The sequence below is a fragment of the Euleptes europaea genome, unplaced genomic scaffold, assembly GCF_029931775.1.
Source record: "Euleptes europaea isolate rEulEur1 unplaced genomic scaffold, rEulEur1.hap1 H_6, whole genome shotgun sequence".
In the NCBI taxonomy this organism is placed as follows: domain Eukaryota; kingdom Metazoa; phylum Chordata; class Lepidosauria; order Squamata; family Sphaerodactylidae; genus Euleptes; species Euleptes europaea.
Window position 1 is genome coordinate 205,504 of NW_026612054.1, and position 23,596 is coordinate 229,099.

The following is a 23,596-nucleotide window of genomic DNA, read 5'->3' on the forward strand; positions in this document are numbered from 1 at the left end:
AACAAAACATTCTATAAGAGCAAAATATGTTTCATGCTGAGTTTACTGACATTCTGACAGAATCCCAAGATGCAAAGTTTTGTAAAAAAAGAAAGGGGGAATGTGAGCATTCATTGGTGCCATCTTAAAATTTAATCCTTGGAAAGGTTAACTAGAGGATTAGGGATAAACTGAGGGGTGGTAACAAGGCATGCCTTGTTACCAAGGAGAGAGGAAAGAAATGTTCATGGATCTGGACGTCAGAAACAAAAGACAGAGAAAGCAGGAAGAATGAGTAGGGAACAAAATGTGAACGAAAAAAGTAGCAAAGACAGTAGGATATGGTTAGGCAGCCTCTTCCCAGAGCCAATTCACATCTCTAAATTGGTGTGCTGACGATGTGGGGTTGAGAGGATCTGTACAGAGATCAGCATGTGCTAAAGCAATAATAATACGGCTCCAGTATACTAAAAACTTGCAATTCAATTCAGATGTACTGCACTATTGGAAATGTGCTGAAATTTACCATGGTGTAACAGGTGTGGATTAACTTGGAAAGTCGAAGCAACCACATTTACATGCCAAACTCTGCACAGATCCATTTAACCACAATTTTTGATGTGCCATTTTGATTGTGCCTACTAAACTTCTGCTTATCAGATTCATATGAATATAAAAAATTACTCATGGATGTATTGCTTTATTTTGTGGAGTTCTCCATGGTGGCTGGATCCAAAACATCCATAGGTATAAACAAGTATTTCTATGTATTCATTTGGGTTTCCCATTTCCTCTTATAAGTGCTGTTCCTTATACTCATAAGTGGCTATTCCAGAAGATCGTTTGACTTTCAGGATTAAATGGTCAGAAACTCTCCACCTAGAACAACTGTCCTTTCAGTCTCCACTGCTGCGTGTCTTACTGCATTTTTCAGCAGCTGAATCACTTTATTGCTTAGGGTTGCTAAGCTGCAGCCAGCAATGCTCAGGGACTATTAGGGTGTGAGAACCGGTGTGCCAGCATCATGCTGGTATGCTGATGTCACTTCCAGTGAAAACCAGGGTTTACAAAAACTCTATGGTAAAGGGTTAGGGACCCTTAACTCTATGATGATAATGCAAGGATGGATTGCCCTTCCTCTGTCCCTGTGTCTCTTCGCTTTCTCACCATTGCCTCCAATTTGCTGAGCGCAGCAGCTGAATGACAGTATGACACTGACCTCCCTCACCAGCCCCGAGTCTCGCCTGCCAAGTTTGTTCTTACAACAGTTAGGATGAAATGGCAGTGGGTGCACCTCCAGTGAGGTGGACTTTTGTGCGGCTGAGGATAGGCAGGGCCCACCTGCCTATCCACCCACCCATCCACTTCCAGCCTGTGCCTCCCCCTAGAGGCTCCAGCAACGGAGGCTAAGAACCTACCCGGGCGGCAATGCCTCTGGCAAAAGGGGGGCAAAGGTCAGGCCAGGCTGAGGCACATGCCGCCTGCCGCACCCTGGATCTCACACCAGGTCGACCCTCAACACTACTTGAGCAGGGCAGCGCCAGTTCTTCAGGGGGTACCTCCCTGCCCTTCTCTCTCAACAACCCAGACTTCCTGCCTCCCAGCCTGTAGCAACACCAGCCCAGCAGGAAGGCCAGGAGGGGGGGCAAGGAGAACCACACCCCATCAAAAGCATAGGAGGACCCCCACCCTGCTGTGCAGGAACATCATCCAGCACATGTGACCCCTGTCCCAGAGAAAGGGCGGCCTTCGGCAAGCTGAACTTTGAACACAGTTTCCCCAATACTAGTTTCAGCAGCTGCAATTTTTTTTAAAACTGGAAGAGATGGGAAATGCACTCCAAGCTGTTTACTGAAGAATTGTTTAATGGGAAAAGGAGCTTGCACAAGTAAAAAAAAAGCTATCAAATCAAAGCAAGTGTTTTTAATTAAGCCCTTTGGTTCGTCAGCACCCTGCTGCAACAGCGAAGCCTGTCAGCAAAGGCTGTAGAATATTATCACAGGGTTGTTTCAAGGGTCACTGTTACCTACATATTAACTTTATCTCTAATGCCCCAGCACAGGGAAAGAAAGCAAGGGTGTCCAGTATTTTTGTTGAAATCATCTACTCATCAGGCAATCTCTGCTTTCTCCTCAGTTCCCTTCACTCACACCTAACTCCACCCCCACCCCCAATTCTGATAACAAGAAGATCACATGCCAGACAATACAAGATTTCCCCACCATTCCAGCGATCGCATTTTCTATGCTACACCACTCACAAATGCTACAACTACAGTGAGGCAGACTTCTCACTAAGACATGTGGACAAACCTGGTGTGATGCGCTGTTTCCTTAATTACAGCACTCAATACAGCTAAGAAAGCTAAACTGGAATTCAGCATGGCAGCGACCATTACTCCATCTTATGAAAAACAAGACACGAAAGATAGGGAAATGAAAAAAGGCTATTTGCACTCTCAGTTTGCTATGGTCATTCCACATTAAATGAAAAAAGAAACAAAGAACTAACACAAAAGAATAATCTTATGCGGCACCAATGTTTTTACTGATATATGAAATATCAGTAATTAGCTTCACTTGGGGTGGGTGGTGGTTTAGTATTTTAGTAACAAAGAAAACTTAGCTAAAGTTTTCAGTGACTGGTTATCAATACCAGTGACCTCAATTATGACGAGAGTTGGAGGAAAAATAATTTCAATTCAGAAAACAGGAAATGACTTCAATATACTATGTATCTCTCCCCTTTAAGATCTTATCCTTTTAATTATTAAAATTAAATTAAGCAATGAATCAAGAAGTTATTCATTTCCATTGTCATTCTTTGATTACAGCACTGAATACAATCCTCTCTTATAAGTGAATTCCAATATTTGTTTCTGTTTTCACATACTCGAGAGCCCACATTTTTATTCTAAATTTATTTATCCAGAGAAACTACCAAAGTCTGGGATCTGTATCCAGTTACACACATCTATAAAAATCATCATACCTCAGAAATATTGGACCAATGCATAAATTCCACCCTACTATGTGTACAAAGGGCTGGTTAAAATGTTTTAAGGGTTAATTTCCCATATTAAATTGATCCTGACCTCCATTAGCTAGCCATGCTTGCATAACCCAATAAATTCTTGCAAGACATCAACTTACTGTGTTGCATTACAACTTGTGAATTGTGTTACCTTACAATCAAAACGTAGGTCAGATCGCAATCCACTATTGATATTAACCAATAACTCTTTGAAATGGCAATCATGTTCAACCTCAAATAAGAAACACTGTTTGTATGAGTAATTTAAAAAAAATCCCTAATTCATAAAATATTACTTCAAAATCCACTTCTGGGCAAAAAACTACTCTGATTTCCATTGACTTAATTACTCAAAAGTTACTGATTTGTGCTTTCTTTGTTACAACTGAATGTTAATACATACTACCCCCAAATCTAATTTGGCTTTGATCTTAATCCACTACTGTTTCTTGCAGGTTTGGTTGTTCTTCCAGTTTATTAATTTCTTAAGTTTCAGGCTGCAACCTGGCCTCCTTTCTCCCTCTCACAGCAGGCTGTCCAACTGCTCATCAAGGAGCCACCATAAGGAAACCAGACAGACACCCTTTCCCAAACAGGATTCTCCCATTTTTCACCCAGGACCATCTAGAAACCCACTTCTTCCTAGCATGAAGGAAGGAAATTTGTACATGATCCTTCTGCCCAGCATGTAGACTATTCTTAGCAGAAGCCAAACTGGAGCTGCTTACAAGCATGAGAAAGTAAAAGCTTCCAGATGATCCTTTGGGAAGTACAGGAGGGCCACAGTTTGAAGTAAATTGCTTGGCAGTATTGGAGAGAGCCCAGCATAGTGCTGGCTTACTTGACATAGTGATGGTATAAAGAAAAAGGGAAGGGTCCTGCTACACTCATACGAAATGATGCTGCTCTGCACACAATTGTGGAGGGAATTGTATTGACTAGTGTATGACTAGGATTGAAAGACTCAGGTTCAAATCCCTACTCAGGCACAGAGCTTACTGGGCAGCCTTGGAGCAGTCACTCCCTCTCACAAAACCTACTTCGCAGGGTGGTCGGAATGATAAAACTGGGAATGGAGATCTGGGAGTGCTAGCCTGAGCTCCTTAGAGGAAAGGCATGATGAAATGTAAGAATAGACCTTGCGCCTGACAAATGAAACACTAGGCGCATACCTGTACATTCTCTGCACTATCACTGTTTGCTTAAGTGGCGCTGAAAAAACTTATCACTTCACAATTTCAATAAACATAGTCTTTCCTTGGAGTTATATATTGCTACATCTATTCTTTGGGAATTGTTCTATCAATCTTAATTCCATGGGGTAACCTTTTGTAGAATCTAATCGGTAGTAATTGTTCATAAAAGCCTTGTAGATATAAGCGATCACATATTCATGCCACAGGATAATTATCAAATCTGTAATTTAATCTCTTGATATGGATGGGCTAACTCAGAGATTGCATTTTTCTAACCAGAGATCATTCTCAGAACCAGCTACTATGTCTTGATATCTGAATGTATAAATTTATCACACTAGCAACCTACATCTGTATTAACTTGTTATTGAATACTGTTAGATTTCCTTGACCATATATGAAAGTTATGATTAAATACCAAAATACTATCAATCTTGCAACACCAGTAAGTACAAATGTAATGCAAAAATGGGATCTGAGACAGCCAGTGACACCTATGATTTTCCTACAGAAACATAAAATACACATAGGTGTTAATTTCTCAAAACATACCATAAGCGATGGTGGGGTTTACAGTAAAATATTACATTTTGCCTACATGCCTCATCACTTTTATATCTTGTCTTTTTCAGACTTAGGAAGAGAATAGTCTTCCACACAGGACACAGTGATATAGCAAGCATATTTTAGATGCTTTCAGACATATTAATGTAATGGTGCAGACTTTCTAGACTTACCTCCTCTATGGATAATCAAAGAAGTCTCACTTCCAACTGGACATTCCTTAAGTATATCCACTACTTCTGCATGGCTCAGGTTCTGTACATTCTGCTGGTTGATCTCAACAATGAGGTCACCTTCACATAAACCAGGGCATCCCTGAATGTCTAGAATTTGCTTCACTCTCTGTCCTGTGGGACTGTCTGCTATAGTGAAGCCAAAGCCCTGGGGCCCTTTCACAATGGTTAAGGTCATGAGTTCAGCTTGTGTGGCCCCAGAAGAAGCCATGGATACATTATCATCATGAACGGGTGGTGGGAATGTACTATCAAGCTGACTATCTGTTGGAATGGAGTGCAAGGAATGTGGTGGCCGATCTGTTACATCTGGAACAGACTGAGAAGTTCTAGAAATGTATTCCAAATAAGTTTCATAGTTATGTCTTCCGTTGACTACTACAGGAGGCCTTTCCATGACTGCAAGTGGTGGCACCAAGCTGTTGGCAGGATCTTCGGGATCAAAGGGCAGAGGGTATCCACGACATAGCACCAGGTTGACACTCTGACCAATGGGAACAGACTGGAAGAGTTTGACTACATCTGCGTGAGTATGCCCAAGGACACAAACTTCATTAATATAGACAATGACATCACCTAGAAAGAGAAAAAAATAATGACATGAGATAACTTCAACTATGCTTGTGTTTCAAGAGTGAACGAATTTGGGATCTCCAGAAAGGACAGCCATTCTGCAATGGCTACTGATACAATTAGCTTAAAATGAGGTAACATATCTGCCAGCAAAAAATAATTTTTGCAGATGAATAGGCACTTCACTTTTTTTCAAAAGAAATATATCCAAATTAAGGCACTGAGACCTTCAATCTCTAATAGGTTGGCAGTTTTTGCTTCTCCATAACCACAAATTAAAGTACTCCCTTTACTCCAAGTTTCTTATGGATATTTAAATCCAAATTCTAAATTTATCTGAAACCTAAATCTGAATGGTCTTCTAAAGACATGCATGAAACAGGATTTGCTTTTTTTCAATATATGCGTAGTCACACACATATTCTGACAACATTATGTGTAGTCACAAAGGAAGTCATTACAAGTTTGCATCATTTTAGTCAGAATGTTGGGAGGGGCTGTGGCTCAGTAGTAGAGCATCTGCTTAGCATGCAGAAGGCCCTGGGTTCAATCCCTGAAAAAAGGTGCTGCTACTCGGCACAAGTTGGGGGGGGGGGCGGAAGGGGGGAAGCCCTGCACATAAGACTTCAATCATTATTAGGAACTTGGTAGGAATTTCTTCTGAACTAGAAATAGGCTGTTAAGTCTCCTATTGAAATCAGTGGGGCATAAATGTGCTGGGTGGGGTTGCTAGACCCATCTCCATTTAATATGGGCTGAGAACCAAAGTTAAATTCCACCGAGGTTGTAATCTTAGTTTGCTGCTGCCAAAAAGGCAAAAGTCTAGCACGTTAAAGATTAGCAGATCTATTTTTGACATAAACTTTTGTGAGCCAGAGACACTTTGTCTCATACTTTCATTTGGAAGAGATACACACATCCAATATTACACAAACAGCGGAAGGACAAGAAGGGAGAACTAATACAAACAGAGCTCAGACCCAGTTCCCCAGTACATAGGTGTGTTTCATTATTTTTCAGGGCACACATGAAAACAACATCCAGTCAAACGATCAACTCTGAGTTGGTGCAGATCACTGCCAATTGATGAATTAGCAAAGCAGGATGAACTTGAATAGTGAGTATACATACTCATGTACGTATTCATACACCATACTTCAAAGCATAAGAACTCAAAGCAAACAGCAGCCATCTTCCAATTGCATTTAAACACCAATTAAAACAATATAAAGATCAAGAAATTTCATCCGTGAGAATTGCAATCAGCTTTCTCTAAAACATGCTTTGGCCATTATTCTGGAAGTTCCCAAGGACTGAGCCTGGCAAACTGCCATCAAGTAGGAGTTTCATATCTATAGCATCATGACAGTGAAATCCCCATTTGGTGTCATCATTAACCTTGTTTCCAAAAGAAGATAATAATGGAGCTCCAAAGTCACTCCGAAGCAATGTGTGTGTATACGGAGCATCCAATAAGGGCTTCACTGTATGAAATGGAGGAACATTGCTCCAGAGCACAGGCAGGAAGCAATATTTCTGAAGGCATCTCTTTATAAACAACTCTGTGCAGGTAGTGAACTAGTATATGACCAGAGGAGGATACAAGGAATTCAGTCTACAGATCTTATGTTAAGACACCCCCCTCAAGCGCATGTTAGCCTGTTTAAAGTACTTGTCAAGAACAGGCAAACTATTCCTTTACAGACCAAGACTGATTCAATTGCCAGAATGTGCCAGTCATAATCTCCCAAGATTTCATATCTATCAAAGCAGCAGCTATGGACTGGGAGAGAGCTGTACACTTAACATGTTAGACCTTGCCACTCTGCTATTAGCTTTCAAACAGAGCTAAATGAACGATATTTTGCAGCCATCCACAGAATTAAAACACGCCTACTGGAAAAGAAAGGACAACTGAGAAATCCATAAAAACCATTTATTGCTTTTTTTTTTTTTGCTTCCAGACTTCTTGTGCTATCTAAAACATCTCGCCATCAAGCTTTGTTTATAGCCCTAAAATGAAACTCTGGGCTGCCTTGCAAAGAATGGGAGGGCCTCAGCTTTTTCTACAATGAAGAATTATGACACATCGGTTTTGAACTCTTTTCAGGAGAAGCTGCAGATAAACTGAAGGTGATTAATCCATCTATCAAACTTTACATTGCATCAGAAACAGTAAAAACTCCTGTCATTTTTCATTGAGTTTATGGCATGTGTGAAGACAGGGGTTATGGGTCTGGCCTCAAGCAGCAACTGAGATGAGATGCCCTACAGTACTGAGCTGCGGGAACTCTGTTCCTGTAACCTGAGCTGCACAGGAGTTGGTCACAGGTCCCAACAAAGATACTGACCTAGAATCCAATAGCTGGGACTTTGTGGGCATGCCCATGGATCACCCCCCCCCCACAAATCCTCCTTGAATAACTGCAGCACCCCCACTCTCGATCTGGGCTGGCAAAGGATGGCCCGGACCAACCAAGTGACATTTATTTCATATCCGGCCCTCGTAACAAATGAGTTCGACATCCCTGGCCTAAACGTTGTGTCTTCTATGAGGATTAGAGATCTTTACCAGATAGATTTTCTCAAGCCATCAATCCTCCAACTTGGGAGGAGATTATGGAAGAAGACAAAGCTGTTTATAAAGCTGACACAAGTAATCACTATCCTACATGCTTAGTTATGACAACAAATGTGCAATTATTTCTAGTGTCTATCCTCATTTGTGCCTGTGGAACTCCAATAAAGCTAATGAATGTGTCATGGTGAGATTATTGAGATTGAAACCATGTTACAACAACTTCAGCACTCTGAAGTATTCTTCCAAGTCATTCTTGTGGCTAAAATACATTTATGGAGGAAAGATTTACACACTGGTCAGCCAGCATTCAGAACTTTATTTTTCTTTTCTTTTTTGGAAGCAAGCACAAACTATTTTTATGCTACATTTTTAGACATGGAAGAGAAGTCACAAAATGCCATTGGGGAACCAGCCACTGTGCTAAAAAAGGGGGAAAAAATCTAGGATTTAATTCTGCAAACTGAAGGAGCCCATGTGGGTTTCCAAGTCTCCAGCACAGTGATAGTAGGGCAAGCTGTAGATAGAATCTCTTTGCAGGCTATATCCTGCTCAAGTAACAAGACTGTGTTCTGTCCGAGGTGCTTGTAACAGGGACAACGCACCTGATTTCTGTGTTCACATCTCTCAACAGGGAACACTTATTAAAAACGAAATCTTCCCAGAATTTTTGCTATGAGACATCCCACCCCATGGACTGGCTGTGTTCTGTTCATTTTGCACAACTGTGAAACAATTACAACAAAATAAAGGAACAGGGTGGTGACAGGACGAGTTGCAAAAAGTAGGAAATTTTGGCATTATTGCAGGTACTGTGCGCTGATCCAGTGGGGTATGTCTGTGTTCTACCTCTGTTTGCCTATAAAAGCCATAAATGAGTGAAAGGTCCCTGCATGTCACTCCAGTCAAGTGAGGGTACTTTATGACATGACTAATCTCGAAATGGATTCCTGACACAGAGAATACACATATGCATGGAGTTAAATGACAGTTCAAGTAGATGGCCATGAAAAGGTGGACAGTATTCACTAGGGAAACTGAGAGATACAAAATGAACCATTCATGAGGGAAATCAGAAGAAAATGTCCCAGAGTGCTGTAGCAAACACTGGCTTCTCAATGGAGGACCGAAAGCAGCTTATATTGTTCGCTTCTCTTCCATTTTGTCCTCACAACAATCTTGTGAGGTAGCTTTGGCTAGGGAGCCAGCGTGGTGTAGTGGTTAAGAGTGGCGGACTCTAATCTGGTGAACCAGGTTTATTCCCCCACTCCTCCATATGAAGTCTGCTGGGTGACGTTGGGCCAGTGACAGTCCTCTCAGAACTCTCCCAGCCCACACGGAGGCAGGAAATGGCAAACCAAGTCTCTTGCCTTGAAAACCTGATGGGGTTGCCATAAGTCAGCTGTGACTTGACGGCACTTTCCATCACCACCGGTTAGGCTAAGGGTGTGTGACTGGCTCAAGTCACCTGGCAAGTTTCCACTGCAGAGTCAGGATTTAAACCTGGATCTTCCAGATCCTAGTGTGACATTCTAATAACTACTTCTAACTACTTCACATCACAGGCTCTCCATCTGTTCATATTTCAAAACGCATTGGGAAGCACAGCAGTGGGATTAATCAATGCCATTTTAATGCACATTTTTAAAAGATGTAATGACTTTGAAAAGCACTGTAAAGTTCAAAATGAGTTAGGTTGCCACCCCTTGCATACTCTTGTGATAGAAGGCCAAAAATAGCAAAAATAGACCATAAGCCCATGCATGTCTCTGCCAATTGTACGGTTGCCAACTCCAGGTTGGGAAATTCTTGGAGATTTGGGGGTGAAGCCTGGAGAACGCAGAGTTTGGGGGGGAAGGGACCTCAGTGGGGTATAATGCCATAGAGTCTGCCCTCCCAAGCTGCCATTTTCCCCAGGCGAACTCCTCTCTGTAGTCTGGTGGTCAGTTGTAATTCCAGGTGATCTCCAGGACCCATTTGGAGGCTGGCAACCCTAACCAGTTGGAGCCCCCCCCCCGCATCCATTCTGCAAAAGTGAGCAAACCTCTGCTTTCATGCTTCATCCTTGCATCTCCTTTGCACACGTGCTTTGGCCATAATCCAAGCCCAGAGAGATCACAGTGAGGTTATAATAAGATAAAATGGCACTTGGGGTTGTTTCAGTTTTAAAGATAACTCTCAAGAATGAGAAAGAACAGGAAAATGATCTGTTCTGTAAAGACCTGCCATCTTATACCTTTTTTTTTTTTTTTAAAGAGCAGCCTGGTTTGATTCTACTTTCACCCAGTGTACATGTTTTAATTAAAAAGCTGGCTTTTCAAAATTTTTGTGCTTAATCAGCATGCATCCGGTAATTACACACAGGCAGATGTGGATTAGCAGAAGCAGCTATTTACATTTTCTATTGTGTGCTGCATACAGTGGTAAGATCTATTTAAATGAAAGCATTTAACTTTTTAATTTCTGAGACATGGAAGAATATGAGAATCGAAAGACACTGATTATTTGCTGACTATGGTAAATATGAAACAGTACAGATTAAAACTGCAAGGAATACGTCGAAGAAGAAAGATGTAGATGAATGCAGAGTGCAAAGAGCAGGCACCGATACTTTGCATGGAACTCAGCTTAGAAAACAGTCAAAATTGCCCTGCATTGAAAAGTAATAGGTTCTAAATATAATGGATCCCTTTGAGGTGAGAGACCATAACGAATAAGAGCAGCCTTACTTGCAGTGGAAGGTTTCTAAGTAAGTAAATAAGGTTTGCTGTTCTGGACTTGGCTTATGAAGTCCTTTATCATCATAAAAAACCTGGTGCAGGTGAACTGCCTGACAGGACAACAGTGGTTCTGAAGAACTCATCAACCCCCCTGTCTTTTATACTTACTCTGCTGTTTCAGAAGATTCTGAAATGTATTACTGCATGTGGAGAAAACCTTGTGTGTGCACACACAAAAACTGTGGTGTTTTCTTTTTAATGTAAAGAGGTCAAAAATTTTAACGCATTTGAAGATGCTGTATTTTATTTCTCCACATGAAGCTCCCACTTGTCCAGGTAATGGCTCTCAGGAGCAGGGAAATCACTCAGCTCGCCTCTGCCCAGCCTAAAGCCTTCACTGTATGGCAGAGCATGAGGTAATTACAAAGCAACTACTGTAAGTACCCAGGAAGCCTGGCAAGGAGCCACGATGTCATTTGATGGCCTTCGGCCACATTGGATCCCTCTCAAAGATGGCTCCGGAGAAAGGAAAAACAAGCCAGAGTGTGGGCCCACCAAGGGGCAAGTGGGACATCCTAAGTGACTTCCATGGGCCCAACTCCTTTCTTAGGTTCCTCTTCCTCTCTTCTCTGCACCCTCTCAGCCTTTCCCAGCCAGCTGGCCTCCCTTCTCCCCTATCTCTCCTGACATCTCCCTTTTGATCCCTGGGGCTCCACCCATGCTGGCCAAGCCCAGCACCACCCCTGCCTTCTCTGAGCCATGTTCCTCTCTTAACCCATCCCTTGCCTTGCCCCACCCATCTGGGTTTGCATAGGGCTAGCCAGAGGCCCTTGGTGTCCCCCATGACCCCAGCTAATGCCCTGGGCTCGCAAACCTCCTGCCCCAGCTGCTATGCTCAGCTGCTGCCCAGTGGGAGGGAGACTGCCCTGCTGGTGTTGAATCCCCACTCCTGCTGGGCCCATCAGGCTGCTACTGCCTTCTTTCACGGTGCCCCGCCTTGTCCTGGACCAGCCACTGCTTTTCGCCCAGTAGGTGGGGCCTCCTCCAGCTAGGGTTGCCAACCTCCAGGTAGTAGCTGGAGATCTCCTGCTATTACAACTGAACTCCAGCCGATAGAAATCAGTTCACCTGGACAAAATGGCTGCTTTGGCAATTGGACTCTATGGCATTGAAGTCCCTCCCCTCCCCAAACCCCACCCTCCTCAGGCTCTGCCCCCAAACCCTCCTGCCGGTGGTGAAGAGGGACCTGGCAACCCTACCTCCGGCCTCTGCTGCTGCCTCTGTGCCTCAAGGGATAATAGGGGAATTATTATTTTTAAACCAGGAGACATGTTATCATTGCTTCATTACAAAGATGCGTTACCCTGAGATACTGACATCAAAGATTTATATTCCTAATGAGCCAAAGGTAAAGGCCCTTTTAATGGCTGGGAGGCACAGCCTTTGACTGTAATCATATTGGACGTGAACTGAAAAATGTATCATCTCAATAAGGAACTGGTCAATGGCTACTAATCTGGATGAAATACATATTTCCCTACTCTGAGGGAATAACTAGTCATTCAAGTTTCTCTGACAAGCAAGACTTATCCAAGCACTAGATATGCAAGTTACTGGGTGACAGCTGGGTGACAGCTAGCTGGCATATAGCATCAGGAGGCCTCTATGTCACTCATTTCACTTACCGGTAGTTCAATGGACAGTTAGTTCAAAGTTCAGTGACTTCAGCTATTGCTTTATGAGGGACTGGCTGCAGAGGTAAATCTCTGATAATGGAAGGAATTTCCATCAGTGCAATGGGATTTCCTTGCCACTTCTCTCCCCCTTGCTTGGGGGACAGAGGACTCTTAGGTATAGCTTGATGGGTAAAATGGAGGTCTGCTGTTGGAGGAGGGAATTGGGGAAAAATCCCCCCCTCTATTAGCAAATTCTTACTGCAGGTTTCAAGCCATAATCTGTACTTTGCTGACCAGCACTGTAGTTATAGCTGCCCAATAAATACAATAAATCTTACAAAATCACATGCAATGCAATTACTTTCGTAGAAAAGACATTTTCGGTATAAAACTGATGAATCCCGAATGAAACAATCCTATGTGTGCATTAATTCACTGAATGCAAGTTTGGTGTACATACAGTGTTTCAAATTCATGTAAAACAATCACATGTTAACATATGAAGTGACCACATACTGAGTCCACCTGGCTCAGTATTGATGGACTGCAGCTTCTGAAGGGTAGAGAAAGGTCTTTCTCAATTCCAAGAATTGAACATAAGCATCAAAGCTCTTCCATTGAGCCACAGCTCCTCCCCACGCTGGATTTGTAGTAGTTCATGTGGAATTGTCTGTTCAGGTAGGAACAGGGTAACCTGAAGTTGGCTATTGAGAGACCTGTCTTCTTGAATCCATCACATCCTTTTCTGTTAGCTATAATAAATAAATGGAACCTTCCTGTACAGAGGCAATATACCTATAGATAACAGATATGGGAGACAAAACAGAGAAAGACCTCATGTCATGTCTCACTTGTAAGCTCCCAGAGGCAGCTGACTGACTTCCATGGGGAAACAGAATACTGTAATATACATTCCTTAGTCTAATCTAGCAAACCAATCCATATGAAAATTTAGGCAACAGAAATTCTTGTTAAGGCATGCATTTTGCATTCATTTATTTATATCCTGCGTCCTCCCTCCACCCCACAAGCTGGGACTCAAAGCAGCTTAGAGCATCGTTCTCTCCTCCTCCATTCTCTCACAACAACAACCCTGTGAGGCAAGCCCAACATCACCCAACAAGCATCCATGGTAGAAGTGGGGCTTCAAAACTGGGTCTTCCAGGATCCTCATCCCACACTCCATCCACTATGTCACTCCGGCTATAGCAAACCATGTACAAAAAAACTCAGTTCATCACTAGACATAGCAAGTAAGAACATCCTCTAACAACCACTCTTTATTACTTCAGGTTTTTTTAGAATATCTAGTTATAGACTGAATTAAATTCACCCTTTAAAAAGAAAATGTTACAGGTGAGGTTTTAGTCACTAAATAGCTCCTTTTAATCTGTGAGGTGAGATCCAAGCCTTGTAATTTTCCACTATCACCTTTCAAAAATGGGAGAGAATTTTAAAAAGGTGCTGCTGAGTAATCCTCAGTTCATTTCAAAGTTCGTTTCATGAAACACTGTGAGGGGAAAAAAACAGAAGAAACAAGGAGCCATGAGTTCCATCATTTTGACAGCAAACATGTCTGCCTCATGGCTTTTAAGAGCCTGCTCAAAAGGCGTAGCAAGGAACAAATTAAATTGGCTAAGTCAGGTGCATATGTTCTCACACACCGGCAAAACATGCAGAAGATTAAAAGCTGTCTCCATTAAAAAAAGAAAATTGTCTACATGAACATTCTATGATTTCCTCTAATCTTCTGTCCTCCTAAATTAAGGAACAGAAGGGCTATGTAATTCAAACACAATATATACATAAGGTGTGTATTCTTCTAATGTCAAATAAAAGAAATTGTCTGTAACTGAAATGCTGATACAAACATGGGAAAATATTCAGAATTCAGGTCTACGCTAACTACTCCAGTAAGAAAGCAATTATAAGCAGGTCTACCCAGAAACCTACCTCAGGTCTTTTCGATGGGGTTTACTCCCAGGAAAGCATTCTTGGGATGGCACTGTTAATTTCCCAAGAACTAGCAAGACACTGGACTTTGTTTTCTGTGTGAATGAAGTTTCCATAATTTTGTATGAGTTGACAGTAGTAAAAGATGAGGTGGGTCTAACAATTAAGGTATGATGTGGGCAGATACAAAGGGCAAACAAAATGTCCCATGCCTTCATATGGAGATATGAATGCCCAGAAATAAACTGAAAAAAATGGAGTGGGAAGACAGATCTACATTTTTTGGAAGGGTGGGCAAAAGTAAAAAATGATGCCCCTCATATATTATATACGTATTTTTTCTTTATATATACATATATAATCAAAATATATAATAGCCTAACATTTTTTTTCTGAAGCATCTAATTCCTAAAAAGTCAGGCATTCCTTTAAAAACAAACCAGAGTTAAAATTGGTCAGAGTTTCCAGTGACAGAGAAAATAGATCATTCTTATTAACAATAATATTTTTTTGCAAGTTGGTAAAAGCCAGTGTTGTTCAGTGGCTTATTGCTATATTTTAACCGTGGAGATGTGAAATCTCAGCTACACTCAGGATTTTGCAGCCTCTTCTTTTCCCACCTGTGAAGTGTGAGAATAGTAGCAAGTCTGCATCACCAGGCTGTTGTGAAAGGTGAGTGAGAAGTAGAGAATCTGACTTAATAGGCTTTGGTCTAGGGATGCTCTTTAAGGTGCTCTCTAATGTTTTGGCTGCAATGGGCTAACACAGCTATTTCTCTGGAACTGTGCACAGTCGTTACACTAATTAATATTTTAGCACTGAGTTTAGCGGTCTAGGTTTGGGCTTCTGAACACACGAAGCTGCCTTATACTGAATCAGACTGTTAGTCTATCAAAGTCAATATTGTCGGGGCTGACCAGTAGGGGCTCTCCAGGGGCTCTGGTGGAAGGCCTACCCATCACCTACTATCTGATCCTTTTTTAAACTGGAAATGCAGGGGATTGAACCTGGGGCCTTCTGCATGCAAAGCTCTGCCTCTGACCCACAGCATCTCTGGTTTGCTTTCCATTGAAACAAGATGAATTGGGGAAACATCATGGGGGGTAGGAGGAGGTTTTTTGCTGTCAAAGTAGTGATCACTTGGGGTAACTACCTTGCAATTTTCATGTTTTGTCATTCCTTGGGCTCCTTCCTTGAGAGCCCTTTGAACACAGTGGGACTTCTCAGAAAGCATTGCGGCTTTGCACTCCAACCCTCCTCCCATTGGCTTCACCACTGGGCTCAATGGAACACGATTCTACCCAATAAAAATGTGCATGAGCCTGCACAGTAACTATTGCGGGGTGGGGGGGGAAGTGCAAGGCACCCCAATGCTCTTGCAGCTCTGGCTGGCGACGGCGAGCAATGCAAACGCGCTGGGACCCCAAGGAGACCGTGGCTGCCTTTCCCTGGCTTGCTCGACTCTCCCAAGGCACAAGGCGCCCTGCAGCCAGAAGGGCTGTGGTGCCACTGCGGGGTGGGTAGGTGGTCAAGCTGGGCATCATCTACATACTCCGCTATGCCCGAGGGTTGCACTGCATGCCTTGTCTGGTGAGCACACCCCACTGCACACCCTGGGGTGTGGCGTATGCAGCAGCTGGTCACACAGCTGCAGCCTCTGACCTGGATGCTGGCGTCCCCTCTCTGCCCGTACCCAGGGCAACTGTTTCTCCTGGCTTCCCCTAGATCTAGCCCTGCGGGGGGGGGGGGCTCTTTTTTCTCCCAATCTGTCCCCTTTCAGAGGCATGGCACTGCGGCAAATCACAGCCCTGGCCCATGAGGGCAGAGTGATTAGGGGAGACTTCCTCGTGGGGAGGGGGAAAGGATGAAGGTAGGCCATGAAGTGGAGGAAAGGCAGGATTTGGTCTTTGCTTTGAAACCATATGCACAAAAACTGAGAAACAAAAAAGCTGCCAGGATGGGTGTCATATGTAATCCACATACAGATTGCACATGAATGTATAAAGTATGCCTCTGTTCTCTCTGTCCCTTCCTTTGACTGTTTTCCAGAAGCTAAGCCTCCCCTTATTTCCAAACCAGAACTCTGATCTTTTTTACCTACTACCTTCAACTCCTTTCACTTTCCTGAAAAGAGATTACTTTATATGGAACCAGAGGACATTACTGAGAGAAAAGCTTCCTATTTTGTATTCTGCTTCTGGTTTCTTTTCACTTCAAACCTTTTTAAAACAAGAACAATTCTTCCTATAACTGTTCTAGACACAAATTTCAAGCTGACGCTCTTCCCTAGGGTTGCCAACCTCTGCGTGAGGGCTAGAGATCTCCTGGGATTATAACTGATCTCCAGGTGACAGAGATCAGTTCATCTGGAGAAAATGGCAGCTTTGGAAGGTGAACTCTGTGGGATTATACAGTATTTGAAGTCCCCTCCCCAAACCCCACCCTCCTCTGGCTCCACTCTCAAAATCTCCCGGTATTTCCCAATCTGGAGCTAGCAACCCTGCTCTACCCAGTCGCTGTTGCCTTCCTCCATTAGTGGAGCCTGTGAAAAATTTCCACGAGTTGAGGGTGAGCAATTGTCATCAATTCTCCCTGCTGTAGCAGACCCCCAAGTGTCCCCCCTCACTGTTCCTGGACAGTCCAGTCTCCCAGAGGCAGTATGGGAGGGGTATTTGGGGCTACTCTGGGAGCAGAGAGGAAAGGAAGATATACTCTGCTGATGGAAATGCCTTCAGTCAGAGGAAACTTTCCAAGCCAAAGCATCATTCAGGCCCAAGCACACAGCTTCCCTAAAATACTGTGCTTATTTTGCTTAAAAGAAACTAAATTGGATTACTTCACAATTCTGTCTCCATCTCCTCCCTTTTCGTTTTGCCATAGTAAATTAAATTTGCTTGGAGTACTAGAATATGGAGGTGCAACTGGACAAGTTTATGGGGGGAAAACACCACATAATTTCACAAGGATGAATGTATAAATGGACATTTGTGCTGGGACAGCAGGACACAACAATGAAAGGAAATTAAATGTTGATCTAGGTACATCTGCAGATTCCACCATGAGAAAGAAAATAAATATGTTAGATGTCTCCAGTCTCTACGTACATGCTGAGCTACATTATAGATTTAAGAAGTTCTTTTCACAAGACCACAAGCCAAATAAACTTAAAACTCTTATGGGAAAATTCCTTTTCCTCCATCAGAACCTATGTAAGTTTTGACAAATTGGAAGAGACATGTAATCTAATATGTTGATATTCACCCTTGCCATTTAATTTACTGCACAAACTGTTTAGGTATCTACTGAGAAATCAAAGGCAAAATAAATTAGGAAAGGGACTGATAATACTATTTCTCAGGCTATTTATAATATAGTACAATTTCTCTCTCTTTCTCTCTCTCCGTCTATCACATTGAATAGAATATATCATGTAGGCAAAGGGTATTAGCAAACTGCATTTGAGTATATTGAGATGTATTTACAATGCTTTTTAGTGCTCTTTTATTTGAGAAATCTGGAACCTCCTGGAAGTCACTGTAGAATTCACACAATAGCTTGTTCAAATATACATAAAATATAACTCAGCAGACTCATAGCATGATAGTTTGAGATGGGCATAATACTTCAAACACTAGTAATAGAGATAAAAATGCAGGAAATTCGTTTAATAGCACAGATTAGTTGCACATCAAAGAAACTGGTAAGTAAATTTTGAAAAGCTATTTAACATTATGATATACAGTCATTCTCCCATGTCACAGTTAGGATTGCCAAAAAAAGAAGAAGAAAAATAGAACAAAACACAACAGAACAGGAGAAAGCCCCACATAAGTTTTTCTTTTCCTTCTAAGTTGCTGGTATGATTAAAAACAGCTCTGCTCCTAGACTTGTCCAAAACAGCTGGCCAGCATCCTGGGATTGAAAACCAGCTGTGCCCCATTCTCATCTCCATATTTTAGGGTTGCCAGGTCTTTGCCACCGGCAGGAGGTTTTTGGGGCTGAGCCTGAGTACAGTGGGGTTTGGGGAGGGGAGGCACTTCAATGCCATAGAGTCCAATGGCCAAAGTGGCGATGTACACAGAATTTATGAAATCACGAAATTGTGCAGTTTCCTTTTTTTTTTTCTTCCCCCCTGTGGTCTGGCGATGAACCACAGAGTACAGCCTCTTTTTTTGTCTATACATGTATACCTCCCTCTAGCCTAAGCTTTACTATTTTTTTTTTGTAGTAAATCTGGGCTGGAGGCCTATTCCTAGTGTGGCCACTCATCATCCTGGGCCTAAAAATGCCATGACTACATTATTTTTTCCACCACAACCAAGAGGCCCACAAACATAATTCCTTTTGAAAATTAGAGATGAGTTTATAAGAACTGTGCATTCATCTTAGATTGTGAAGTTAATATTGGGAAATACAATTACAATCATGCAGATTTCTGGTTTCTTACTGCTACTTTTTTAAAAAATTGAAGTATACAAAATATTACAGAATATGCCAAAATATTCAAAAGAACATAGTACACAAAAAAGAAAGTGAAGAAAAAAAAGAAAAGAAAAAGTGAAATATAAAATACAGAACAGAATATTATTTATATTATTTCTTTTGTGAATAACTTTGATTTTATCTGTTTTTACTTTAATTATTATTTAGTTATTTTCATCTTAGTCTACAATTTAATAAGCTCAGGTTCTAAAACCTAAGGTCATTTTCTATCCCTAAAATACTGATTTATATATATTGACCATATCTTCCAGTCTGATTTTTTGAATCTCTCTTCTACTTTTAAAGTTCTCCTGTTTGGCCTCCAATGGTTCTAAAATCTCAACTCTTGGAGCTTTTCAAGACTTACAGTTAGGGTCTGGAGTCTCCTTCAGAAAAGTATTCCCACCATCATACTGCTTGAAGAGCAACCTCTGGTATAGCTAATGTGGTGAAGTCTGAAGACTACCCAATTCTAGGAAGTCACATGCATGCATGCTTGCAAAGGTCTAAGGGTGGGGTTGTTTTTTTGTGTGTGTGACCATCCCATTCATTCCAAAAGCACACAGCATCACAGCTTGGTAATTCTGAGGTAAGAATGGCAAACCACTTCGTTACTGAACAATGCAATTGAAATTATGAGTGAAATACAATGGCAATCGTTGCTTCACTGAAGAAACTGACATCCTTGTGATGATTAGAAAAAGAAAGAATGGAAAACTTGCTGGATCACAAATTCAGTTGGAGATATCTCACAGAATTCACACATCTTGATAGCAGAGGTTAACTTGATACAGTTTTCACATTGCCTGTTTTGTTTCAGATAAACAAGAAGGAACGAGCTACAAGTCACAGATGCTGAATGCAAATCAGGATTAAACTGAGGCCCTAATTTGGAGTATTCATTAGAAGTAGGGTTGCCAACCTCCAAGTACTAGCTGGAGATCTCCTGCTATTACAACTGATCTCCAGCAGATAGAGATCAGTTCACTGGGAGAATATGGCCGCTTTGGCAATTGGACTCTATAGCATTGAAGTCCCTCCCCTCCCCAAACCCCATCCTCCTCAAGCTCAGCCCCAAAAACCTCCCACCGGTGGCGAAGAGGGACCTGGCAACCCTAAGAAGAAGAAGAAAAGAAGAAGAGTTGTTTTTTATCTGCTGAATTTCTCTACCACTTAAGGGAGAATCAAACCGGCTTACAATCACCTCCCCTTCCCCTCCCCACAACAGACATCCTGTGAGGTGGGTTGGGCTGAGAGAGCTCTAAGAGAGCTGTGACTGGCCCAAGGTCACGCAGCTGGCTTCATCTGTAGGAGTGGGGAAACCAACCCAGTTCACCAGAAAATGGCTGCTTTGGAGGGAGGACTGGATGACATTATACCCTGCTGAGGTCCCTCCGCTCCCCAAACCCTACCCAACCCAGGCTCCACCCCCAGAATCTCAAGGTATTTCCCAACCCAGAGCTGGCAACCCTACCGGTCCCCAGGAGCAGTGTTACATGGAGATCAGCAGGCTGCATTGGGAACGGAGTGGCAGAAAAGTTCCATTCTGTCATTGGGAAACTTAGTATGGATCAATTGTCTTGCAACCTGCAAACTTATATTGTTTTAAGGCTACAAAATCTATAAATGCTGGATGATTGTTAGGAAAATTATATCATGATAAAATGGAAAGATGATATAAAAATATAGTGCTATTAAAGCTGAAGCCCATGAAGAAATGCTGAAGTGATGGAATTTCAAAAGACAGTTCTGGGTTATTAATCTTTATGTATCATTATAAAGTCTCACTTGCACATCATTTCTTTATGCAACACCACCAGTTTCTTTCACCATCCTGAGAGCTCTTAGAGTGAAACAATACACACAATTTGCCATTTGTAAATGAAATAGGAAATTAGATGACGTAAGCTACCATTTCCAGCTTAGATTTCTGTCACTTTGTATGCACAGAAAGTCATAGAGGTTTTTGTTACGCTAGACATGAAAACTCTGTTTTGTATTATGGTTTCCTCATTACTGAAAGGTCTTTTAGGCCTTCCTGCAGGGAGGCTTTGGAGGGGGGGAATCCAAAGTCTCACATATACTGGGGATTTTCTTTACTTGCAAATCAACATTTCTTGTGTAGGCATGACCAATACAAGAGCAACAGAATGAGTCATACAGTGAACAGTGCCATAACCAGTACTCTTCCCAACTGTCATCCCCTAACCATTAATTCCTCAACTGTCCACTCCTGCTTCTACTCTTCAAGGTACTAAAAGGGCTCTCTTCCTCTCTGGGCAAAGGGCTACAAATCCCACCAATCATGTACAAGTTCTTTTTTTAATCAATAAAACACTGCTATTCCATTCCAGTTAATAGACATTCATAGCCATCACATATATGCCAATTAAAAACTTCTAATTTTCTACGTCAGGCTGTGACAGTGTCACACTCCATTCCTGCTCTGGATTGTCTTATATTTACAAACTTCACTTTTATCTCATGTAGTCAGATAAGGGGTTGTCCTGCTCCTCCAGAATATGTTGTTAAGAGAGAAAAGTAAAGAAAGCAAAATGAAATTATTGTAAGAAACATGAATCCTCAGCAAGTACAAGACAGAAGCTGAATAATTTATATTATTATACCTTATCTCCAAAATGAATATTTTGTACATTCATTGAAACAAGGTGTAAGAATGCATAAAACATGCTTAGGGCTATTCTCAGAGCTTTAAGCTTAGCACATTTGAAAATAGTTATTTAAGACGATAAATAAAAAGAACTTTTTCGTCCAATTCTATTATTTCAAGAGAAGTTATTCCAATAAAACAGTTTTGATGATTAAAGGTATTATTTCCTTGTATGTTACACCAGCAACATCATGACTGTCATAACAAGGTTATGTCTTTTTAGGATCGTAGAGTTGCATTAAGAAACTTACAGCAATCGTCTAGGTCAAATGTCCTCAACAATGATGCCCATGGGCACCATCGTGCCCACTGACACCTTTCCTGGTATCTTCAAACTGTTTTTAGAAAGTGGGCGGGGCCAAGTGGGGCTCTTGCCCAGCAGGGTTTCTGATTGGCCATAAGAGGTCTGATTGGCTGTGCCATTTCAGTGTCAGCTGCCTCCCCCTTTCCCAGTGTATTTTTAAAATTACCCTTCTCCCCAGCACTTGAGCTTCTTGTGTTTGTATGAGAGACAGACAGGGATAGAAAGAGAGACAGCAATTCCCCAATTAAACAGAGCTTCTGCCTGAAATGTTGAAGAGTTACTATCAGTGTTACACATAATCTCACCATTTGACATTTTGTGATAGGTAGGGTTGCCAGGTCCCTCTTTGCCACTGGCGGGAGATTTTTGGGGCAGAGCCTGAGGAGGGCAGGGTTTGGGGAGGGACTTCAATGCCATAGAGTTCAATTGCCAAAGCGGCCATTTTTCTCCAGGTGATCTGATCTCTATCGGCTGGAGATCAGTTGTATTAGCAGGAGATATCCTGCTACTACCTGGCAGTTGGCAACCCTAGTGATAGGCTCTGCCTCTTGCAGCAGCCATTTTGCATTTGTATTTACACAGGGCTGCCCGCATGTCCTATTGCCTGCTTCTGCTGGAAGCAGCGGTGGGAGAAAAATAACAAAGGAAAATAAGGTCTCATCTATTTACAGGAAGTTCTTCCCATAGAGTTTCTGGTGATTCCTAGAGCTACCCTTTGTCACTTTTCGATAATCTCAGGCAAAAGGATAAACGTGATAAAAGGAAAAACGGCAATGGTCAGGAAATATATGATAAAATTAATAATTTAGTGAATATAAGTCATTCTTGATCACAGAAGCAGATGCACTGCACTGAAGGCGTGGTGAAGGTTTTATGTTAAGGTTACTTTTTCTTTCAGAAATTTAAACTCTTTCGGATCGACCCAGAAACAATGCCTATGTTATTTTACTCCTGAACCATATCAAATTATTTCTCATCATAAACCAAGGAAGTCCTGAGCTCTGTAATATCTGAAAGCTTATTGGAAATTCTGACATATTTTGGGTTTTCAGCAGCATACAAAAAACATAAAGATCTGCCTGGTACAGAAAGGGAGAGAAAAACTAAAGAAAATGCAATAAAAGTGAAATCACAAGAGGATTTGAATCCAATAACTCTGAAATACAAGCAAAGACTTCTGCCACAGATTTTGCTTAACATAAATGGGAATACACAGGTATTATTTTTATACCGGTGAGAGCTTAAATTGAATCAAAGCGATAGAATTACTATGAGCCAAATAGAATTTTTTTTTAATGATGGTTGTAATGTTTATGAAGTTCTGACCCTCCAAGTTTGTTTCAACATCAGGATTTAGTTAATAATTTCCAATGAGAAACTTAAGGATCTGAATTTCTCTGCAAAAAATCTTCACACATTTGTTGTATGGAGCTCTCTATGAAAGTGCATGCATAAATTAGAGGAGGCAGGAGGAAAGCAGGAAAGAATGCTGATGATGCTAATTCTTCATCTAGAATGAAAGAGGAATTCTTACTGAGAAGTTTCATACTAGGGTGGGACAGTATTGAAGATGAGAAAGGTCTTCCTCTTTGTTGCAGAGGTGTGTCCCCTAGCTCTGAGACCTAGCTGGAGTA

General features: G+C 41.8%; 1 protein-coding gene across 7 annotated transcripts in view; it reads right to left on the reverse strand.

The window, feature by feature from the left end:
- The window catches only part of LOC130493041 (membrane-associated guanylate kinase, WW and PDZ domain-containing protein 2-like), a 169,104-nt gene that overhangs the window by 124,099 nt on the left and 21,409 nt on the right, over nucleotides 1-23,596 (reverse strand). For all 7 annotated transcript variants that reach the window (XM_056866817.1, XM_056866815.1, XM_056866816.1 and 4 more), the window contains one exon: nucleotides 4,946-5,581. In XM_056866817.1, coding sequence (XP_056722795.1) covers nucleotides 4,946-5,581 — 636 coding nt within the window. The remainder of the gene's footprint in view (nucleotides 1-4,945; nucleotides 5,582-23,596) is intronic.